This window comes from Corvus kubaryi, unplaced genomic scaffold (genome assembly GCF_017639235.1).
Source record: "Corvus kubaryi isolate FWS band 111438036 unplaced genomic scaffold, C.kubaryi_AGA036_p1.0 37396, whole genome shotgun sequence".
NCBI lineage: Eukaryota > Metazoa > Chordata > Aves > Passeriformes > Corvidae > Corvus > Corvus kubaryi.
In genome coordinates, this window is record NW_024581135.1 from 23,179,742 (window position 1) to 23,202,107 (window position 22,366).

A 22,366-nucleotide genomic window follows, 5' to 3' on the forward strand; every position below is an offset into this window, starting at 1 on the left:
GTTTTCACCTTTTTTATTCCATTTTAAAATGTGTTTGTGTCAAACTTTTTTTTTTAATTATTCCAGACTGATAGGCATTTGTGATAAACTACTTATCACATACTGGTAGAGTCAATACTTGGTGAGGGTTGTATTTCCAGCCACCTTCCTTTGGAGCAGGTAGATAGTATCCTTCTTGCAGAAAGCGTTGTTTTTTATCAAATAGTTCAATATTAGCTTTCAAAATTTTATGTAGTTAAGGTAGAATAAGAAGTCAATAAATTGCAGTCACTTTCCTCTATCTGAGGAAAGGCTTATTGCCATCAAAGCAATCTTTCTCTGGCAAGCCATTTCACCTGATCCTTACAGTTATGGGCCCTCTTTTCAGCAGTAAATTGCTGCCAGATACTACAAGTTCAAATTGGTATGCAGTGAGCAGTTTTCTCCCATGAAGACCAATTTGGAAGGCCCAAAACCCATATTAGAGTTATCTGAATTCGATCCTCTATTCAGCCTCCTAGGAAGAATACCTGGTGCTCAAGGTAGCTAAAAATATTTCAGCTAGTGCTCCACTAGTGAATAATAAAATTGATATTCTGCCAAGTGTTAGTAATCATATAGCAAAATTTGATTAAAATTACAAAGATGTAGTCTTAAGCCTTATAAAAAATGCAGAACCATATGGAATTGCAAAGGTGTCTGGAGTAGCCACAGAATGAGATTAGTTCCAAAAATTATTTTCTCTTTTTGATTGGAATGTGCCACAATATGGTAGAAGGTGCTTCACATAGAAGCTTGAATAAAGAAAAAGAATTCATACGGAAGAAAACTTTATGGGCAAAGGTGTGCACAGGAAAGCTGTTGAAGGGGAGAGAGCAGCTTTTTTCCAAGAGTGTTACAGTCCCAGCCACAGAGCTTCTTCAAACAGCTCAGACAATTCGACTGGGGGGTGAAACACAGCTGCATTCCTCAAAGGCAGAAGCAAAATTCCAGGAACCATTGTAGGCAAAAAGATTCTGGTTCGCTGCCACCTCTATCTTGTAGTTCCCATCCTCACTTAACCCCTTCTGTTTCAAACCCCAATCCTGGGCAAAGAAAATCTGGGGCAAACTCCTCCCTTGGTCACTCCTGAGAGACTGCAGGGCTTTGCCGGGGCTTGTTACTAAAGCTGATTGGAAATCATCTGATGGAAATTTTTCTGATGGAAATTTTTCCATAGAAAAATGCTAATTCATTGGTAGCTCTGATGACTTGAATGAACTGCCCCAGGAAAAAGAAGAACAGTTTTAGAACTTGCTTGCAAATCAGCACTAAAAGTCAGTTTGGTTTCTTAGCAGCTCACTGGACCTGAACTGCCCTGAAATCAGAGTACAAGCTTGCCACTGCCCACTCTGCAGCAACAAAGATGGAAGGGCTAGCTTGAAACCAGGAGTTTCATATCTTTCAGCAAATCTGCTAAAAAGCTATGTCACCATTATATTTTTCCAAAAAGAGTATTTGCATATTTGTTAAAAGATTTTGTTTTAATATGCACAGGAAGAATAAAATTATTCCTTCAAGAAGTCAGTACACAGTCACATGCTATCAGGAGTGGAATACAGTTTGTACCTTTTGTATGATGCTCTTGTTGCAGAAGAAGTTCCCTCAAAGAGTCGATATTGTCAAACTCTTGAGCATTTTTCAGGAAATCTTCAACTTGGTCAATTTTAACAGCAAACTGCATTAAGAAAACAAAGGATAAGGAGAAGCACAGTATAATTTTGTTCTTCATGGCTACATCATAATCTCTGTGTAATTGGGAAAGTTCATGAAAATTTGTAAATTCTTGGAGAAAGGCATTTTTAGTGACTGCCAAATACAGATGCTTTGTGGCCTCCATGCACCTTCTGAGTTGCTTTTTTCTTTGAGGCACTGATTGATTGAAGGACTTTTGTTGACATAATCTGTAATTTGCCACTTTGTGAATCATCTTTCCTACAAAGCCTTATGACAAATCTAATTTCTTCGCATAATACACATTATTAGGACACAATAATTAGTAGATTGATGATCTTTGACTTCTTAGGGCAGTTAGTAGTCCCATGGTTGCTTCTGCAACTTATAGGTTACACTGGCATACTATAGAAACAAAATTATCAGGGAGAATTATTAAGCTTTTCAAGTTCCAGGATGTGGGGATGGTTGATCATGAGGCTACACAGAGTGGGCACACATACCTGCAGGGTATGGAATCCCTCTCTTTCTTAGCTCCCTGTGTGTATCAGTGAATTAGGTTAAGAGATAGATAAACAGGGATCACACAGTTGTTCTTTTGTGTCCATCTGTACATCAAAGTCTCAGGTAAATGACTGTCAAGTTAGACTAATGATTGCTTTATTTAATACCATAAGTTTATGGATATTTCAGTGTAAAACCTTCAGTGGCCAATTACCAGTGTGCATTAGTGAAGGCACCTGAGAATAAGTTCTTTCAATGCCAAATAATTTTAATCATAAGGAATGAAAGATATTCTGCAGAATGTCCATAGCCACTGAAATACATATTTTAGGTTTTGGTCCAGTTCCACTTTTCACTGGCATTTTCTGTCACGTACGAGTACAAGACTTTGTGACTAAAATATTTCTTAAAGTAGACATGGTTTTTGGTTCAGCTTCATCCTGTGCTATCCAAAAGGTGTAAAAGGAAGGATGCATCCCAAGATTTTAATTTTCTTGTTTGCCTCAGCCTTAAGGAATACAATGAACAATATATAACACATTAAAATTAGAGTGGTCAGAGTACCCATCAAATGAGGGCAGCTCCAAATTAATAGTTATTTGATTTAAATACAAACCTCCAGAGCGTTTTCAAAGAACACTGAAGTAAGTTCCAGCAGTGCCTGTCGCTTCTCTAACATAATGATGAGGGCATCCCATGCATCTCCAAGGGTCTCTGCCATGGCATCATAAACCTGACTCTTTTCTTTGTTCTCATCTGAAACCTTGTCTGCTTCCTGCAGCAGGTCCCATACCTTGTCTTCCAAAGCCTGGGAAGGAAAAATACCAAAACAAATGTAAGAAATCTGTAAACAAAATCCAAAACAGTGTGCTGATACTGGTGTCAGGATACTTTTATAGTGGGTCTAACAAACTAGCCACAAGCCTCCTACTCCTGCTTTATTTCCAGTTCCTAGTGATAGGAGTGTAGCTATTTCTTCATGTTTTACAGCAAGTTTCTGAATTTCATTTGTACTTAAGGGGCAATATTTTTATAAAATTCACGTATAAACAAGAGGTAAGAGAATTTATTATTTTAGGTCTAATATTTAGACTCCAACATTTTTACATCTCCATAAACACAGATCTTCCTGTGTTCCTCAAAGTGGTAGCAGTGCACATATTTTGAATCCTCTTTCATATGTCATCATATTACATTACTGAATGTTAGAAGTTCTAGAAGTTTGTAAGGTAATTTACTCATAAGTTTCTGATAACTACAATGCAATCCAGACAAGAGTGGCTTGAATATAAGCATGTATTCTCCAAGAAACCCCATCTAAGTGTTTCAAGTTCAGTTTGCTGCATTGCTCAAGCTGGCCACCAAATAATAATGCTCAATTGTCAAAATAATTCTTCTGTGTTTCATTCCCTTTATTAATCTCACCACAAGAAAGATAACTGCTGGCCCATTTCCATTTTATGTTACAAACCTTTACTGTGTCAGAAAAACCGATTAGCATTTCTTCTGTATTCTTCCCGACCCCCATCTTGGGTTTAATCATCAGCAGGAATTCATAGTGTCACTTTCTTTTTTGTTATTAGAGCTGCTACCACATGAATATGTAATGTGAAAAGAAATTTTTATTAAACAAATTTAACAGCCATTTTTATACCACCAGATAAAAAGTTGATGAAGTAGAGCACTTAAAGAAGCCTTTATGATGTTTCTTTCTTGATGAGGCATAAAATTGTTACACGCACAACAACTCTGTAGAAGTAGTGGCATTCATTAATTATCCAACATGAGATTTTATTAACATTCTAGACCGGCTCTGTAACTAATATAACAGGAATGAAATTAATATATAAGATATTGATAGTCTCTTTACTAACTCAAATCTTAATATCAATTAATGAGAAGCATTATAGTCATGACAATGCCAACATAAAAAAAACGGGGTAAAATATTTTCAGAACTTTACACACAAACTGCTCGTCACTAGAAGGTTAATTTTACCAAAATGATCAGACCACTTTCACAGCTGTTCTGAATACACTGTAGAAAACCGAGTGACATCTGAGGTAGTTCCACTTGGAATTTCTTGGCAAAGACTAGCTTTTTAAAGAGCTGACTATTTCATATTTTGAAATAAAACTAGGTATGCTTTTATCCTAATATTACATCAGCTTCAACATATTTAAAAGACATTTCAAATGCTAAATGTTTCCTAACTATGCAAGATGAATGCTACACAAATGGTATAGGACTGAGAAGTAGATTTTCTTCTTTGAGAAGTCTTTTTTCTGAACAGGTTGTTAATTAACATTTGTCCCTGACAAGTAGGCTATGTTTTCTAGTAATTGATTAGCTGTGAGGCACATAATCCCTAAGACACAGAGAAAACTGGAATAGTTTTCAAAAGCTATCAGTCATGCTTCATGAATTTTTAAAAATTCAGTTACTATGAGATGAATTCAAATCCAACCACAGAAAATTAGAAAGTTAAAGCAAACTAAACTGCTGCATTTAATGAAATGCAAAACTAGTGTGCATAAAGTTACAAAAGAAAGAGAATTATGGAACTGCTATGTGTAATAGCCTTTTAGGGTTTAGAACTGATTAATGGAAATTTTGAAATACAGACTTAATTTTTTCCTTAGCATGGTTGAGTATGGTTTGCTCATTTAAAACAGGTGTGTATTTTATTGCCTTCAAACAATAGCCCCTGTAACCCTACAAAAAAACCCAATATCACAAGAGTTGTCATGTTGTCTTGTTTCCCCAGCAACAGAAAAAGTTACATTTTGAAAAGACAGACTAATAAAAAAAAAAAGAGAGAGAAATATTTTAGAGGAAACTACTCTTTTTTTGAGAAACAATTCAAATACCTAAGATGGTCAGAGTGCTATTAAGGTTTTATTGCCATGAGTTTAAAATTATGCTTCCCACAACTGTAAAGCTACTAGTTACTGCGAACTTTGCAAATAATTATCCTCAACTATGCTAGTTTCTATATACTACATATGGCAAAAGTTTATCCTTAAATGAAGTAGACTGATATTACTGGTTTTCTTCTTTTTATCTTTGAAATATAAATATTTTATCAACACAGAGTCAAGGAATAATTTGAACGGGACTCTTCAGGTCATCTGTCTAACCTGTTGCTCTAGTTACTCAAGGACTTAGCCCATGAAGTCTCAAATATCCCTAACAATGGAAATTCCAGAACTTTTCTGCACAACCTGTTCCAGAATGTAATCATTTTCATGGTCAAATATTTTTTTTTCTAATATCCAATTGGTATTTCCTTTTTTCCGACTTGTGTCTCTTGATCTAGAAGAAAACTTAGTAGAAAAATGTGTATTTCCATCAAAAAATGATGACTTATGGAAAACAAAATATTTCACAGAGACCGGAATTTTAATAAGGCTTTTATTAATTGACTTAACTTAATATAGCTTTCCAGTAAAGAATTAAAATTATTTCAAACATTTTTGAAATCTCATGTTTCAGTTTTCTATTGACTTCTCAAATAACACATTTTAAAATATATTTATTTTTTCAACAGAGCAGAAAAAGAATCGGAAGGATATTCTTTCCTGAAAATGTCTGGGTTTGTGTTTATTTTTTCAGTCTGAATGGGCAAAAGAAAAGAAATGCATCTAGCTCATCTAGTTCTGAGTACATGATGCTGTTATTTCTCAAATTAACAATTATGTGATATGAATATGTTTCACTTCACATGCTGTTTGTTTCTTCCTATGAACTTTCATTCCCTGTGAACACACACAAGAGTATGGTTCTCTTTGAGAAGCTGGAATGAAGCTTGACAACACAAGGAATGCCTAGCATGTAGTCAAAAAGGAGCTTGTACGAACATGCAAATTCTGTTGCTGTCAGTAAAACCATGTCAAAAAAGCATTGCTTTAAAAAGAACAGACCAATTTAAATTTCTATTAAATATATATAATACGTCTAACTCCACCATCCCAAAAGAAGAGCACTGGCAGCTCAAAGGGAGCAATGCTCTGGTTCAGCTGGGCTGAAGGGATACTCAGGGGCTGCAATCGCAGGCCTGCAGCAGGAATGTTCCCTGCCTGGCAAGGCAGCTGCCGGGCAGCCGCGCCCCTTCCCCACTCCTTCCCAGGGCACATTTGCCTCTGCTCTTGTAGCAAAGACAGAATAAAAATAACTGAAGGTCTAGAATAGTAATGTGTAAGCCGTGTTGAATAATATAGCTACTGTATTAATTTGTTCATAGTCCATATTTTGGGTACTTTGCCTTCTGTTAAAAGAGCAAGGAATGAGAGGAGGAAATTATCTTTTGCCTTTCCTGAGTGTTGCACACTGACTCCATCACTCGGAATTTTCAGAGGTGTAAACTACCCTCCCATTCTCTTAGCACTGAGGTGCTGCTAAAATTAGCCTTTAGTTAGTGCTAAAAGGCAGTGCTGAAATTATACAACACTGTTGTTAACTTGAAGCCCAGAAAACAGTCATAAAGCTACTTCGAGACAAATACTATTTTGGTTGGAATTTTGTTCATACAAATATTGAAATTGATAAGTGAGCTGAACTAACACTGAAAAAAGATATTTATTACATTTTACCTTTTCCTTTTCTTTTTTTTTTTTTTGTTCAAATCACTTGCAAAAATCAGCTCTGGTTTGATAAAAACGCAGCTGAACTTTGTTGCTAATTGTACTGTTGGGGACCTCAAAAATTAATTGTCAATAATTGAGAAAATACTAACAAATAATTTCTTCCATGGCAAAATTACTGAAAAATAAGTATTTTGAAAATATTTTTACTTGAAATAACAGAAAGGCATATTTAAAAGATACCAAATACAAAAATTAGTGTATTATATTAGTGCTTTTTGAAGAATGTAATTTTCTAATTTGTTTTTCTTGGCTATTAGTGTATAAATGACTATTTTGCAATTTATGCTGTGTGAATTAAAGTAAATAAAATAATTAGGAGCAATCCTCAGATTCATGAGCCAAATTAATAACAATGATGGTTTTAAACTTAAGTTTATGGGCTAGATTCACTTCAGTTTTGTGGCTGTTCTGCCACAGTCTCTGTCATGATAAAAACCAGAACTTTGGAAGCAAACCAAGAATGCCTTATTGGGAATTTTAACATTGTTATGGACACACACACGCAACACTTTTTTCTTTTTCTCTTTTTTCCCTCCAGATGATCCAGTGAGCTTTACTATTGAGAGACTCAAACACTAAGTAATCATGTTATCTCCAGGTAGCACTTCTGTTGGAAACAGAAGAAAGGCAGAGAAATCTATGGAAAGTGCAATCTATATCATTTTATCTCCTGGAAGATTTGTCTCAGGTTCTACAGGTTTGATTCTTCTCTTTTTCTTTTTTAATAGTGAAGAATGAGACATCAAAATGCATATATACATATATTTATATTTTCAGAACATATAAACCTGCTGAAAGTCACCAAAAGAGGGATGAGGCAGATATTGGGAAAGAGACTTATATGAAATCACAGAAGTTAATGGTTTCAACAAAACTGGTATTGCTGATATGGTCTGATTGAGCAAAACAGCAACAGAATCAGAACATATTAGATGAGACTACTGAGGGGAATTTTAACTGGATGTAAACATGCCATACATGTTCTCTGTTTAGTCTCAGTTTTAATCTTTCCTGTTCAACATTTATTCTTTTAACTCTATTAATAATGACACATCTGTTTCCTAATACATAAACATTTGAAGTAGGGCCCTTTTCAAAAGTTGTATTCTGCTTTTTATTTAAGTAGTAGGATGTTTCTAATTCCTAAATTTAATGGAACAAATGTAAATCAGTAATGACTATGATAGAGTATACTCTATCAAAGCAAAGTATTTTTGATATGTTTTTCCCTAAGGCCCTGAAGAACACACATCAATTTTTATCACAATAATTCCGAACATTAAAAGAACTTTCAAAATGTTGTAGAAGTTACTGTTTTCTCTTTCAACAAATCTATTCCAATTACTCTTTAAAGTACCATCTGCCCTACTGAGTGCCAAACCGGCTGTTTGGGCTTTTTTAACCCTGTTAATATTGCTAAATCAAAACCAATTCCCTGAAACACTGAGCTGGATTACATTCCTTTTCCTCTAGCATCAGAAGTACTGTAAACTGACCACTGGTCACTATGCCAGATTTTGTCCTTATTTACACCTGTGAATCTTCAACATATTATGCTGACAAAAGAATTTGGCCTGAATATTTTGATTATAATTTGCAATAAATATACTGGGATGAGAATAGTGAAGCTAAAAAGCAAAGGGATGATCAAAACCTAGAACAAGTTTACAGAAGAACATGCGATAATGCCAGAATGGACAACTATTCCATCAATTATCTTCTAAAAGTCAGTAGGTACATCTCCACTGATTCCGAAGATGTATTTAGTATTAATCATCTAACTCTTCCCTTAAGCAGGACTAGTTTCATGATTGAATCATTATTCATTCAAGAATTTTTGCCTGACCTGCACAAAAGTTGAATTTTGAATTGGATTAGAATAATCAGCAAAGTTAAGCATATGCATATCAAGTATGCGTATCTGTCAGGATTTATTTTCCTTTTATTTTTTACAACCATAAAAAAGAAACGGGAAAACAATCCAAACTGCCTCTTACCCATCTTCATACAGTTAATGCATAATTATCAAATGCTAAGGGGAAAAAATAACTATAAGCAATATTTTAAAAACTAATAATCAATCTTGGAAAAACTTTTCATGAGTGGATTTAGCGACTTAAGACTAAGGAATTACTGACAAGTGTTAACAGCTTACTATAAGTCACAAATGGTCGTGGCTGTAAAATGTACAGCCAGGAAGAATTGTAACAACATTGCAGTCCCTTATTTTCACAGCTTATATTATTGAGGAAAAAGCAGTTATTTTGAACTTAATTCTTTTATAGAATATTCATTAATCAATGCCAAATTTTGCAAGGACCACAGGTATAAAACATGAAATAATGAGTATTTGTTCCCAATGTATTTGGATGACAAGCATTCTTTAACAGTTTATGCATAATAAATTTTCTGATCTGATTTGACTCCATAGTAAAATGTTATTTGAAACTTCATTTTTCATACAACGATGGGAATTACTGTTTTCTTTTTCCACTCTTTAGTTTTGAAAATTAGAAGAATAATCAGCTTCTTCCTGTCATCAGTGTGTAAACTCAGCTAATTCTGAATTGCTCAAACAGGACACAGTAGCTTATTCCAAGAATACCCAAATGTTGCACTAGTGACAACAAAGATGTGGCACTTGCATAAAAAAAGAAAGCAAAACCACCTCTCTCTAGGATTTGGGTATTTTGGTTGGTTTTGTGCATTTGGTCATCATACTCTTCCATACTCTTCAAAGTCCACGCAATGCACTGCATTAGCAGCATTCTCTATATACCGTATTGAATTACCTCAGACACATTGGAGATTTTTAATGATTGGGGAAGCACATAGTCATTGGTACCAAATCAAATACTTGATCCTATCCAAATCACGTTGGCTCTTTCAGATCTAAAGTTTATGTAATCCCCCCAAAATTAAATAAATAAGTTACTGTTCATAGCTTCAAAGATGTTAGAGGAATTTATTTGTCTACATATATAAAGTCAACCTGCCCTATCGAAACATTAAAACAAAATTTCTTTTTAGGTGCCTTCAGACTTCTCTCAGTGTCAAACACCCCCATATAACATAATTCAGTTTGTTCATGTAAGCCTGTCACTCAGTGTCTAAATGCCACCGTTCTTATAATCTGCTCTCAAGAATGCCAAAATCTTATTTTAGGACTGTTACTTAGCTAAAGTCTTCATAGATCAAGACAAGCTGTTTTAATCGAACAGTATCATTCCTAATGCAACTTATATCAATTAACATTCAGTGAAAATGTTTGTGGAATATGTACTTCAGACACACAAGGAGCTTGCTTGTGTTCAGAGCTGTTATAAAATAATCAAACTTTTCACAACTTTGGAGAATTAAAAAAATGACTTGACATTCCCTTATATTTAGCAGTTACTGAGGGCTACAGGAGGGCTATAGGATTTTTTCACCTGACTTGGCACTGATGTATAAAGTGGAAAAAACTGTCTTTACTGATGCTGTCAGAAGCATATTTCTCCAGTGAAGAAGCCTAATTTCCAGAAAATTATAGAATATCCTGAATTGGAAAGAACCCACAAAGGCCACTGAAGATCTGCTACACTGACAAAGGCTGAACATACGTTTTTTTCCTATGTGGAGTTTAACCTAACTACCACACTGCAATAGGAGGCACAGGCAGCTACATCAGCTGTTGTACCTGAACTATAATGACTCGAGGAATTTTTTTTATCACATCTTACCTTCAGCTTAGATAGGAGGAATTCATGATCTTGAAGTAGTTTTTTAGTCTCATCTTGATTGCTGCCAATTTCCAATATATTTGGCGTTGATTCAGCCAGCTGAAGCTTCACCCATTTTCCACACTGTAATAAGTAAACAGTTACAGACTTCAGAAAACACAAGGTTTCCTTCATTTACTTACTCACACTCTCAGCTCACATGTACTTTCCATAGGCACAGGAGCACAGGGACCATACACGCAATGAAGACACTGAGAATACAGTATAAACTTCATTCAGTTACTTCACAGGTGACAAAATCCCAGACTAGAGTTATCCAGAAGGTACTACAATATCCCACAACTGATGTAAGCCATCCTGAATAAGTACCTGAATAATTACCTGAATTAGGTGACAACTCAACTCATTATCACCTTATTCTGCATTACAAACAAACTCTAGTGGCTGAGGTTAGCATGTTTTCCAAGTTGCCTGGAGAATGAAAAATCAAGTTGCCAATAAATTCCAGCTGGGATTCATTACTAGCATCCAGCTCCCAATGCCAAATTTTATGCAAAGTGTAGGTGTAGATTCTAGGTCACAAGACAGGGCTTTAGGTGCTTATAAGCACAACTGTATGCACACAAGGGCTTTACTGAAACACGTGGGACTGTGAATTCACAGCTTTCGAAAACAACTACTCATAATCAGGTTTAGACCGTATTTGTTTTCCCTAGAAAATACCTCATCTGTGGAGTTTGTAGAACCACTTATTGTGTAAAGTTATTGCTGAGTACAGGTTAAAATTATTCAGGGAGTCTTAACTACAATCATCGTGCTTTTAAACACATTTTTATGCCACTCTTCATTGATCTCTTTTTAGACAGAGTAAGAGGAACTATTTCCCTCTAAGAGCCTACATATTTTGACCAAATTATTTATCCTATTTGAAAAAAATAACCCAACGACCCAAAAGCCACAAACAGTAATCATGAACAGAAACAGGTGTTAACTTCCAAGAAAACTCTATTAGCTATTGACTAATCAAATGACCTTGCTGTATCATTTTATGCTAACTGCTCATTTTCCAGAATATTTAAAAGAAGTGTTAATCAGGGAGTAACAGAGAGACAAGAACAGACGTGCCAGCAGTCGCTGCCTCACCTTAAGCACAGCTATAACAATACTGGCATCCCCGGCCTGCACAGCCACTGAACTGACTGTTGTTGTAGAAGGCTTCTGCTCCGAACTGGCTTCATCTGACATCGTGTTTCACAATGGGACTTCATACATCAAAGCAGACTTGAAACGCTCTTTCAGGGTCCACTGCTCATTTCAGAAAGCACCAGAGTCGCTTGGATTCATTCAGTGAAGTGGCTCAGCTAACACTGATTAGTCTGCCCAAAGGAAAGAACAGGAGGTTAAAAATAGACAACTCCATTGAGTTTATCATTCTTGAGAGAGATTTGACACACCCCTAGTTTGGTAGCATTAAGCTGCCTGTTCTTTTCTGTCACCATCTGAAGTGTGAAGGGCTTCTTCCATGGACATCACCTGACACCAGCTAACCAAATGAAAAAAGGTTCTCAAATTAAAACAGCTAGAAAAAAAATTACCATTGATTCTATACAGACAAACTCAGTGTTATGAGGTTTCAAACATGCAACCATCGAATCTACATTTTCACATTATACAAGTAAAATACTTTCTCGCTTACTAGTTACTGAATATGTATGTTCAACGTGATTCTTCTGCTGAATCAAAGTCTTTAAACAGGATGGGGGTGTGTATATAAATCAAATGCTAAATCAAAACGGGATTTTTAATCCAAAATTACTTAAAGGTATAGTGACCATAACAAACAGAGAAGGAAACCAAGTACCTTGAATTCTTAAGGAATATTTTATTCCTGTCTAAGATCAAGATAATTTTCCTGCTTTTCAATTTAATCTTAAATTGTTTCTACAGTCTTCATTTTGATCTAAATGAGTATAAGGAAGACCTCTTTAATAGTTGCTTAAACTCCCCTGAAGTTTTTTATTCAGTGTGGGGAATTATTAGACACATTTAGATTACAGTATTGGTTTGGCATATTAATTTTATTGCCACTAGTCCAGAGCATGCCACAAGTAGCCCACACTGGGACAACAGCTGCTGGGTTTCCTTCCACAGAACAGCTGAGAAAGTGACATTGCTGTTTCGGCTTGCAAGCCACTCTGGAAAAACAATTCCACCCAAGAAACTACTTGCATAAGTCTCCCCTAAGCATCTGTTTGTTTGGTTTGTTTAAAAATATTTAACATTTGAATACATTTTTATATAAACTAGATTTGCTAATTACAAACAAGAACATGCACACCTGCAGTGGAACCAAGATCTGGAAGAAAATTCTAAAATAGTTTGGACTAGGAGAAACTTAAGGTAGTTACAGGGAATTTCAATTGATGTGTCAAGGTGGCATTTTTCTTTTTGCTCGTTCATTTCTCCGCCCTCCAATTGTTGGCAGATTATAACCTTAATCTGAGCACCACCTTCAAACCATGAGTTTCAAACAGGATATGAAGAAGCCCTTTATGTTGTTTGTGCTGAACAAAATGGGCTTGGCAGAGAAAATCCATCCCTTGTGCTGAATCACAACCATGGAACCTTCAAGCTGCCAACCAAAGAACAAATATCACATAGTTTTCTGAAACTCTTTGTAACACCTGTAAGAGGCCCAGGGACCCTGCCACTGAAATATTAGACAGATCACCTTGGGACTAATATGTACTCCTGTGATAGGTATGGCAGAACAAAAATTTGGTATTTAATCCCAACACAAAACCTGGGAGACAGAAGTCCTAAAGAAAACTTCCGAATTGAAACATTAGAGAGCCCTATTTTGGTTTGAATGGAAGATAGATCCATTCTACAAAACCTGCTAAATACTCCAGCTTTCAAAAACACATTCCAGAAGACAAGCAATTTTGGATTTTTCACCCTGCAGGCAGGACAGCACTTGGAGGACAAACAGCACTTGGTTGGTGGAAAAACTAATTAGGAAAAACCAGCCAGACTTCTTTTTACTCTTACAAAAGGAGTTACAAACCAATTTTGGTATTATGTCCTTGAGTTTTTGTTCTCTCAGAAGAACATTCTAAGTGTATTTTTTCACAGCACAAGTTGGGCCAATCCATCATCTCCCTGGGGTAGCCAGACATAAGAGCTGTTTTTCATTCAAGTTAAATGAAGTATCATTTTTCACAGTGCTGACAGCTGGAAATAAGGGAAAAATGCCACACTCAAGAAGTTGACTATAAGCAAATTTGGCAACAACTGAGACAAGTGATTCAGAAGGTCTGATAACAAATGAATGGATATCATATTTATTCATCTTGTGCTAAGCATACAAGATAGAGACAGGGAAACATCAGAGTAGCAGGCAGAGAAAAGGTATCAAGGAATCAAAATGTGTCTTAGAACACAACCCTGGGAGAAAAAAATGAGGATCTTGGAACTGCATGATGGCCCATTTCAGCTGTGTCCAAGGGAACAAAATTTAACAAGCATGCCTTTCTCTGTCTTGTTTACTTACCTGTCTGTTCCTCTGTCTGAAACAAACAAAAATCCTGGTAGCAGCCAGAAAAAGGCAGGCTATTTGTGTCAGGAGAAAGAAATATGTTCCCTTTGCTACTGCTGTGTAAAAGAAGAGAGTAAGAATGACAAGAAGAAAGGAATATTCACCAACTGTCCACAGGAAACAACAAAACTGAACAAAGGAACAAAGGAACCAATCTCAGGAAAGCAAAAAAAAAGATCCAAGTCTCTCTAGTGTAAATAATGTCATGTATTATCTGAAACAACTGTACGTAAAAAGGATTTGAGAGGTAAATGTGAAAAAATTCACTTCATTTTCAGCACATAGGGTGTCCTATCCACAGGTTTTTCTCATGTGTAGCAAGCAAAGTGTGCTAATCCCAGTTTTGACAGTGATGCATAGAAAAAGGATGTGGTTTTTTTGGAGATAAGTTTATTTCTGTTGAGAGCGTTGGAACTACTGGTGCACTATGAAAATGCCTCTGGGAGAGACAAAGCTCACTCCCTGCAGCCCCAAAGATGCAAGGTCCTTCACTTTGACCAGTTTGTAAATGTAGTGGGTCTCCTCTTGTCTCACACCTGGGAGAATAGGCACACACAGCAAAGAAGGATCCCTCAAACTGATGGGCTTCATGGGGCTTGCAAAAAGGTGTATAAACACTGCTTCCACAGCCCCACCTGAAAGAGGGACAAAGACATCAGTCTTCTCCAAGTCTGTGCTTGTGGCTTTTTACTGGTTCCCATGGTCTTACCTTTTGAGTAGGGACCATTTCCAGGTATCATCAGGAATGAGGGCATGAAAGCAAGCATAAAACAAAACAGCTCATAAAACAGCCATGGAGGTCACATCAAGGGTGAAGGTTGAGCAGGAGGCAGGTATTTTTCCTGGAAGAGGCTCCTCTTTACCCTACACTGGTTGAATAAGTTTCCAGGGTGACAAACTGAGATTCTAACCAAGTATTCCTAAAACCCCAAAGCAAGAATGATAAAAACCATCCTGGCAGCAGTCAGGGGAGAAAGGCAGGAGACAGAGGCACCTCATCCCAGAGACCAGACAGTACATGGATGGCCTGTGGGGAACAGGAACTTGGAACGTCATCTCTTTCTTAACACTGAGATGGAAAGAAGTTTTCTTGCAGAGAGCTGCCCTGGAGAGAACGCTGACAGAAAACAGAAGGGAACTGTGGGCCTTACAGACATTCCTTTTCTACTGAGGGCCAGAGTGACAGGACAAGCAGAGGCTGTGCACAAACCAACTTCCGGCATCCAGAGGCAGGGCGAGGACCAGCACAAGTTGCTCCGCAGGCCCAGCAGGGCCCTGGGACTGGGTTGCAGACCAAACCGAGAGAAGTCTGTCCTCCGACAAACCCAGATACCCAGGAGCAACAGGCACCCTCATGGGCCTGGCTCCCCCATGGCAGTGATGGGTCACTGCTGCCAAGTTCTGGAGGCAGGACAGGTGCTGCAAGCAGGGCTAGAGAGAGGGAAAGGGTCAGCCAGGGTAAATGACATTAACATCAGGTAGGTAAGAGCTGCAGCACAGACAGAAGGTATATCCCTGCCAGTTGAGAGCCCGGGAACTTAGGAAAAGGGGGCTCTAAAGTAGCCCAGGACCCTGCTGGCCCCAAAAGGAGATTGTCCTGTCCTTGCCACCATGGAAAGAGAAAGTATAAAAATGCCAGTAAAGGGCTAGGAAACAGCTGTGGAAAACTGCCCAAGGGGTAAAAGACAACCTGCTTCCCTCCAGCAAAAAGTTTCAAGAACAAACTATAGTCCATGTTGCCTGGAGTATTGTTTCAGTTCCAGAAACAATAGTTACAGATTAATTTTAAAACATCAAAGTATAGTGAAGAATTACAGCTTGTATATTCCCACTCTTCCTGTGCATCACCCTAACAAAAACCTTTCTACGCTTTCTCCTTCATCACCTGTCCTGAAGACACTTCTTACCACACTAGGAAATCAGCATGAAAAGAAAAAGCTACCCAAAAAATATTAGCACACAAAGCAGAGAAAATACCAAAAGGAAAGTTATCCCTGTCACACTGAACATGTCTCTGTGAAAGAAAATGAAGCAACACTGCTAACTGTAAAAGCAGCAGTGTACAGAGATCAAGAAATCAGCAAACACCTTAACACTGCTAATTTAGTCCAATGGTAAGAGCAAAAATCACTGTTTGTTTGCTTCCAAGGACAACAACATTTTAAAAAACCCATACAGTAAACAGACATGGGGAGCAATGACAGCTGAAACATTTCAGTCCACTGGTCATCGATTTATCATGTCCCACTCTTTCACCCTGAAGCTTTCTCTTCCCTGTATCCCTCCTTATGGATTTTAGAGGATTCCCACAAAGTATACATGCTATTTGTACCTAGAACCTGTAAAAATAGCACCTAAATCTCTACTATTTATTAAATGATAGAAAAGATCCAACAAATTTAACTAGGGTTACCAACCAAATGTCACTTCAGCCTCCACATTAATTTTAAGAATGCTCAAATAACCTTTAAATTTAGAACTCCAGATTCTAAGTGTTATATAAACAAACACCATTCTTTCTAGCATCTGTTATTTTAAAAATTGTCTTCCTGTGCTTTTCTAGCCTTATATACAAGATAAAGAGGTATGCAGCACATAGGGACTGCTTACATTTTTATATTTCAGAAGAGTGTACAATCACCCTATTTTCAGAAATACAGAATTAATAAACTAAGCTTGGCAGTAATGTGCTCATCTAATCTGCTTTCTTTATATCTTGTTATCTTAGCACATGATTCAAGATGGGCAGCATAAAAAACTGAGGTGTTGGATTCTCCGCTTAAGAACCCCTGCAGCAGAACAAATTTCTTGTTCTGAGAATGGATTAACACATTAGTGCTTTCAGAAAGAAGTTCCTTTCCTTTTTAAACATAACCCCATGCAAAAAAAAAAAAAAAAAAAAAAATTCTTTAGATTCTTTACCTGCAGATACCCGTGAGGTGGTTTCGTGTAACAGTAAACTGGAGGAAGAGGATTAAAAGCACTTTGAGGAAAGGAAGAGAAGGGAGTATGAGCCCCTGTAATAATTCTGAAGCCATTGACAGCTCCAAGTGATTAACAGCTGTACCTCAAAGTCAAGCTATCCGAACAGATTTCTCCAAACTGAAACACATTAGTTACATTATCATGTTTTTTAGCAAGTTTAATTTGATTTTGTTGTCACAGACAATAAAAAATACAAGTTGGACTTACACCTTTCCTTAAAGTGAGAGCTAGAGAAAAGACATAAGAAAGAAGTGACTTGATGACTATTTGAGTGTAAATATAATGACAAAATATAAACAGTGAAAATTTTAACTTTTGAAAGGGGTAAAAAAACTGAAACAAAACAGAAAACAATTCACAAGTGTGAATTGCAAAGGGATCATGTCGTCTTCTCTCATGTTCCAGGTGAAGACATCAGCACATCCTCCTCAGTTTACTGCAGAAATGGCAGGGAGGCTCCCCAGTTTCCACAGAATCAGCTGGAGAACAAACTTACCCCATCAGCACCCCTGGTGAAGCTCAACATTTCTGTCTCACTGGGTGTTGTCCAAAACAAATGCTGCACAGCCTGTGGACCTCTACTCTGGTGAATGCAAAAGTGAAGCCGTTTTAGCAGCTCACAGGTGGCAAATGCACAGGTCAGCCCAGTTGAAAGGTTGTCAACAAAGACGGTGGCCCAGGGTATTCAACTCTCTCAGGAGGGTGAAGAGACATTAGAGGGTTCATTAGTCCGTTGTTCAGGCTCCAGCAGCGGCAGCAGAAAGAGAACAGTTTATTACACAGGATTACTATGTTCCCTTGCCCATGCATGTAAGGAAAGCCAACAGGACTTTTGTTACTAAATTCCTTGGGAGCATTTGAAATTCCTTCCTGATGTGGTGTGTTAGCACAGTGGAGTATGCACTCTGCACCAAATATAGACGTGAGACAGGCTACTCTTTCTCTCTGTAAAGAAGGAAGATTAAGATGCAGATTGTAATCTACATCTAACTCTCAGGGCAGCTACAAACTACCACTAGTTAGGTAATTTATTACAGTGGCACTTTGGCCCCATGTCTCTAATTTCTGTGTTTAACTTACATTTACATTTCAGCTGTATTAAAAGACTTTGAGTTTCATTTTTTTCAATGTTTACACATAAATACAGACGTATGTATTAAACTTGTGAAATAAAAACATCAGTTAAAAATCACACAGACTGTTCAGAGGGTTCATGCACTGTAACTGGGTTCTTAGGACCATCTTGTAAGAGAGAAAAGTCTCTGTTCAGACCTATGAAATGCAATCAGACAGCAGTGATGCAAAAAGATCAGTATGAGCCATTTAGTTAACAGAAGACTAATTAAATAGATACAATCATGCAAACCACACCAAAATGCAAAAGCCATATTGTTGCTATTTTTTGGAAAAGTTGAGTTCCATGAACACAACTTTCAGAAGACTAAACTTAGAACAAGTACACAAATGCGTTTCACAGCCACACTTCTAACAGAACATTACTTTACACCTCTGATAGTTATCCAGAAAAGAAATATTCAGCAGGGCAGTTGAATTTTAGGTGATAAAGAACCACGAGGCTTCAGAATCCTTTTTAAAAAGTCATTTATCAGTGGGGTTATAAATAGCATGCTTTGTTTTGTTTTAAAAAGATAAGTCCATCCCGTATAACTGCTACTTGAAGGTTGACACTTGAGGATTCCTCTGTGCATTCTGGTCACACATTTCCCTCTTCCAGACCTTGATACCTCAAACACGGAGCACATACCACGTTCTGCCTGTTCCTTTCAGGTAAGTACTGAACTGTGTCACATACTTAGGAGATGAAATCTTGGAATTCCAGCCCCACCCGCCCCAGTCTATTTGCCTGGAGCTGTGTTAAACAAATGGGTGCTTACCCAATGTATCAGGAGTGTCACTACAGGGTATGAGGATACTCGCTCTGCGCTCTGAGTTTCAGTGGCCCTTCACTGTACTTCAGAATTCAAGTCCCACATAAATCTAGGAAGCATTGCCTACAATTTAAAAAAAACCAAAACAAAACTCCCCCCCCTCCCCCCCTTGCAGTACTATTTAAACACTGAAGAGCAGTGAAGATGGATTTGGAGGTTTCAGAGCCATTGTTTGCCATCCATAGCAAAAAACAGTCACCAAGAGTAGGTGATTTGTTCCTTGTTCTGGGTGCTCAAACTGCTTTGGATCTGAGTGCTGCTGTCTGCAGTAGCGGGTGGGTACCTGCAATAGGAGAGGTTCACAGGGCAGAAACTCAGTACCAAGACTTTATACAGATCAATATTCATGCTGCTTGCCAAGTGACACCATGATGAGCAGGCTGCCTGCATGGCAACGTGTACTACAAGACACCATGGTGTAATCCTGTGGGGAGATCATCTGGAATGAATGTATGTTTATCCTAGTGGAAAACTTTTAAGAAAATAAAGTCCCAAAATGGTTTTGTTTTTTAATACTCCTGGAGTGGCTTTTCTTGTGGTCTAACTATGCAAAAAAGCTCTGGGTGTGGGAAATTGAACACAGGCTGATGTCTTGTCATGTCATTAGGACAGCATCACCTTTCCTGTGTTATAGCTGTTGCTTTTGATTTCTTCTTCCAGAACCTGAAGGGTGAGGTGTTTTCCTCCCTTTTTCTGAGGGTTTGAACGTGCTCCAGAGGTCTTGGTTACTGAAAAGTTATCATCTCTGACTGCTCTGTGCCTGCTTGGGTGGATGGGGCAGGGATGAGAGCCTTCAGCTGTTTTCTTGGGGAAGAAGTGACAGCAAAAAGGAGACATGAAAAGCTCTCATTTTTATAATGCAAGCTTCAGCTTTTGCTTGAAGCACTGCTCAGGGAGTGGCAATGTCCTTCAACCTCATAATGGGCCATCAGTCATCATTTCCCATGCTTGCTACTCCAGAGTGTCCTCACAGCTGGACCTCTACAGTTCCAGGAATTATTCCTTCCCCCCCCACAAATATACAAGAATCCAAGGTGTTCTTATGTCTTTTCCTATGAGAGGACCCAGTAGCCTATGAACAAGGACCATAAGTAATAGAGAGCTGTGTTAACTTGGTGTTCTGCACATCTGGCTCACTTGGGCACCAGGACTTGGTCCTACACAGAGTAGGACCTGGGCAAGTGCACTTGAAGAGGAAGCTGCTTCAGGAAGATTTCTGTCACACCTCAAGGCCCTGAGGGGATTGATTTCAAAAGCATAGCAGCCCATGCTGTCAAGCCAGAGATAGGTGTCACTCTTCCACACCACTGCACCCAGTGCTATAACATCACCAGGAGCCTCTCTTCCCCAGAGACATGCATAGAATATCACTACCTTTACTTGGCTGTAGTAATGGTCTGACAGCATGTCCTTGTTGGATTTGTCTGCAGATTCCAGGGACAAGGACCCTGGATCAGCTCTGGAGGTGCACATTCCTTTGGAAACTCCCCTGCTGTGATCCCAGGATCTGAAAGCCCACCTTGGCAGTGCATTCCCATCTGACAGTCTGTTCAGGCTCCCTACACAGGTTATGTGGCTACAATGCTGCATTCCCTTGCTTCGCCACATGTCCAGAATGCTTCCTTCAGGACAAAAGTATTTTGTGAACCACAGAATAATTTACTTTTGACCACTTTTTCTGATTTCTCAAAGTAGCTGCTTCTGAAGTATCAGTCCTCTAGTGAATTCTGCAGTCAGCTCCTTGATTAAGGATCCCCATTGCTTAATTATCCTAAATTTCACACTTGAAAATAGACTTGTCAGGGACAATAATCACCATTTTTGTTTGAGAAAAGGACAAAATTGAGGTTTACTGATAAGGCGGATATAAGGTGTGATGATTTCACATTGTGGAGACAAAGGGCAGACAAGCATTATAGCCAAAATTTACAGTCAGAAACAAAACTGCACTTGGGGCCCTCATTTATAATGGGATTGGGAAGAGAGGAGAGGAAATACCAAATCAAGTACAACTGTAAACTTCTTGCATTTTTCAAATTGCACATAGGTTCTTGCTTTGTTTTTAACCTTAACACAATTTCAGTGTTAGAATTCAGGAGGCAGAGCCCTGTGGATTACATTCTCAGGCATCGCTTGCCTGAGGTTACGGCCTGAGAGCAGTTCTGAGTACTCACTGACAACAATAACATTGCTAGGGTGCTGAGGTTAAACTCTCATAATGCAAAATAACTTCCAGATTGAGGTTTTGACTGGCTGTATTGAAAATGCACAGACATTTTTACAGACGGTTTACAGGAGAATCATGGTGTCACTGCTGTGCAGGAGGTTTTGCTCCAGCCTGTTCCTGTCCTCTAATCTGCAACTGACCATAATCAGTGTTACTTTGAGGCCCTGAGGTAAAAGTTAATTTAAAATAATAACAATGCTAATATAATTACAAATCTTTACCGTTTCATATTTGTTTATTTTTGCACTTGTTGCTTAAAATTATGCAATATGCTTTAAAGTACTCTTCAGACCTAAAAAAAAATAAGTAATTGTCTCAAGTTGCAAGATAGAATATAGAATATTTGATTTAGATTTTTTTACAGTTATACGATAACTGTGGGCTATTTCTCTAGTCAAATCAAGAGAAAATTTATTTTTTAACTATTTCACTGCCTCCTTTTTTAACTCACAGAGCTTGAATCCAACATAAGGAATTCTAGGAGAGAGCTGAAAGACTGAAATCCACATTTTAATCAGGAGTCCCAGAATTTGGCCTAAATTAACAGAAACTTTTGAGGAGTCGTCTGTCTTCCTTTCATTACACGTAAGTATTTTCATAAGCAGAGACAGATGGTGTACCTTAAGTCATCCCTTGTCAATGCAGCAGGATCTGCAATAACTGTGTTTCAGAACCTTGCTTTCAGTGTTTGCAAGATAAAAATACCATGCAAGAGTACTTCATGGGCCGCGTATCTCTTTTTGTCCACTTGATCTGCTATTTGATAAGTATCCTGTAATTAAACTCCTTTCTCTACGTTAGTCTTTCTCACTGTCTGAATATTCCATTTTTTTGCAGTGTTCGATTAACTGACTTCAAAGAACAAGCTTGATCTTCCAAAACCTATTGCAACCAGAAGATTTTTATAAATATTGTCACTTTATAGAAGATTTTTATAAATATTGTCATTGAATGGTGTATGTGAAACACTTACACCATTCACCAAATGGTTTTCCCACCTTTCTTTTTTGCTTGCTACTGCTCTTCAGGTCTCACTACTATAT

At 37.8% G+C, this 22,366-nt stretch overlaps 1 protein-coding gene across 4 annotated transcripts in view; it reads right to left on the bottom strand.

Annotated features, from left to right (window-relative positions):
* Window positions 1–18,201, bottom strand: part of CCDC141 (coiled-coil domain containing 141) — a 71,503-nt gene extending 53,302 nt beyond the window's left edge. The window contains exons 1-5 of one of the 4 annotated variants that reach the window (XM_042041216.1): window positions 17,644–18,196; window positions 11,708–11,940; window positions 10,565–10,687; window positions 2,813–3,004; window positions 1,588–1,696 (exon numbers count right to left, since the gene is read on the bottom strand). In XM_042041216.1, the coding sequence (XP_041897150.1) occupies window positions 1,588–1,696; window positions 2,813–3,004; window positions 10,565–10,687; window positions 11,708–11,809 (526 nt within the window). In that variant the 5' untranslated portion in view covers window positions 11,810–11,940; window positions 17,644–18,196. Of the gene's footprint in view, window positions 1–1,587; window positions 1,697–2,812; window positions 3,005–10,564; window positions 10,688–11,707; window positions 11,941–17,643 lie in introns of all 4 variants that reach the window. The other 3 variants (XM_042041220.1, XM_042041219.1, XM_042041218.1) reach the window with 3 other exon arrangements.
* Between the last annotated feature and the right edge of the window lie 4,165 nt (window positions 18,202–22,366).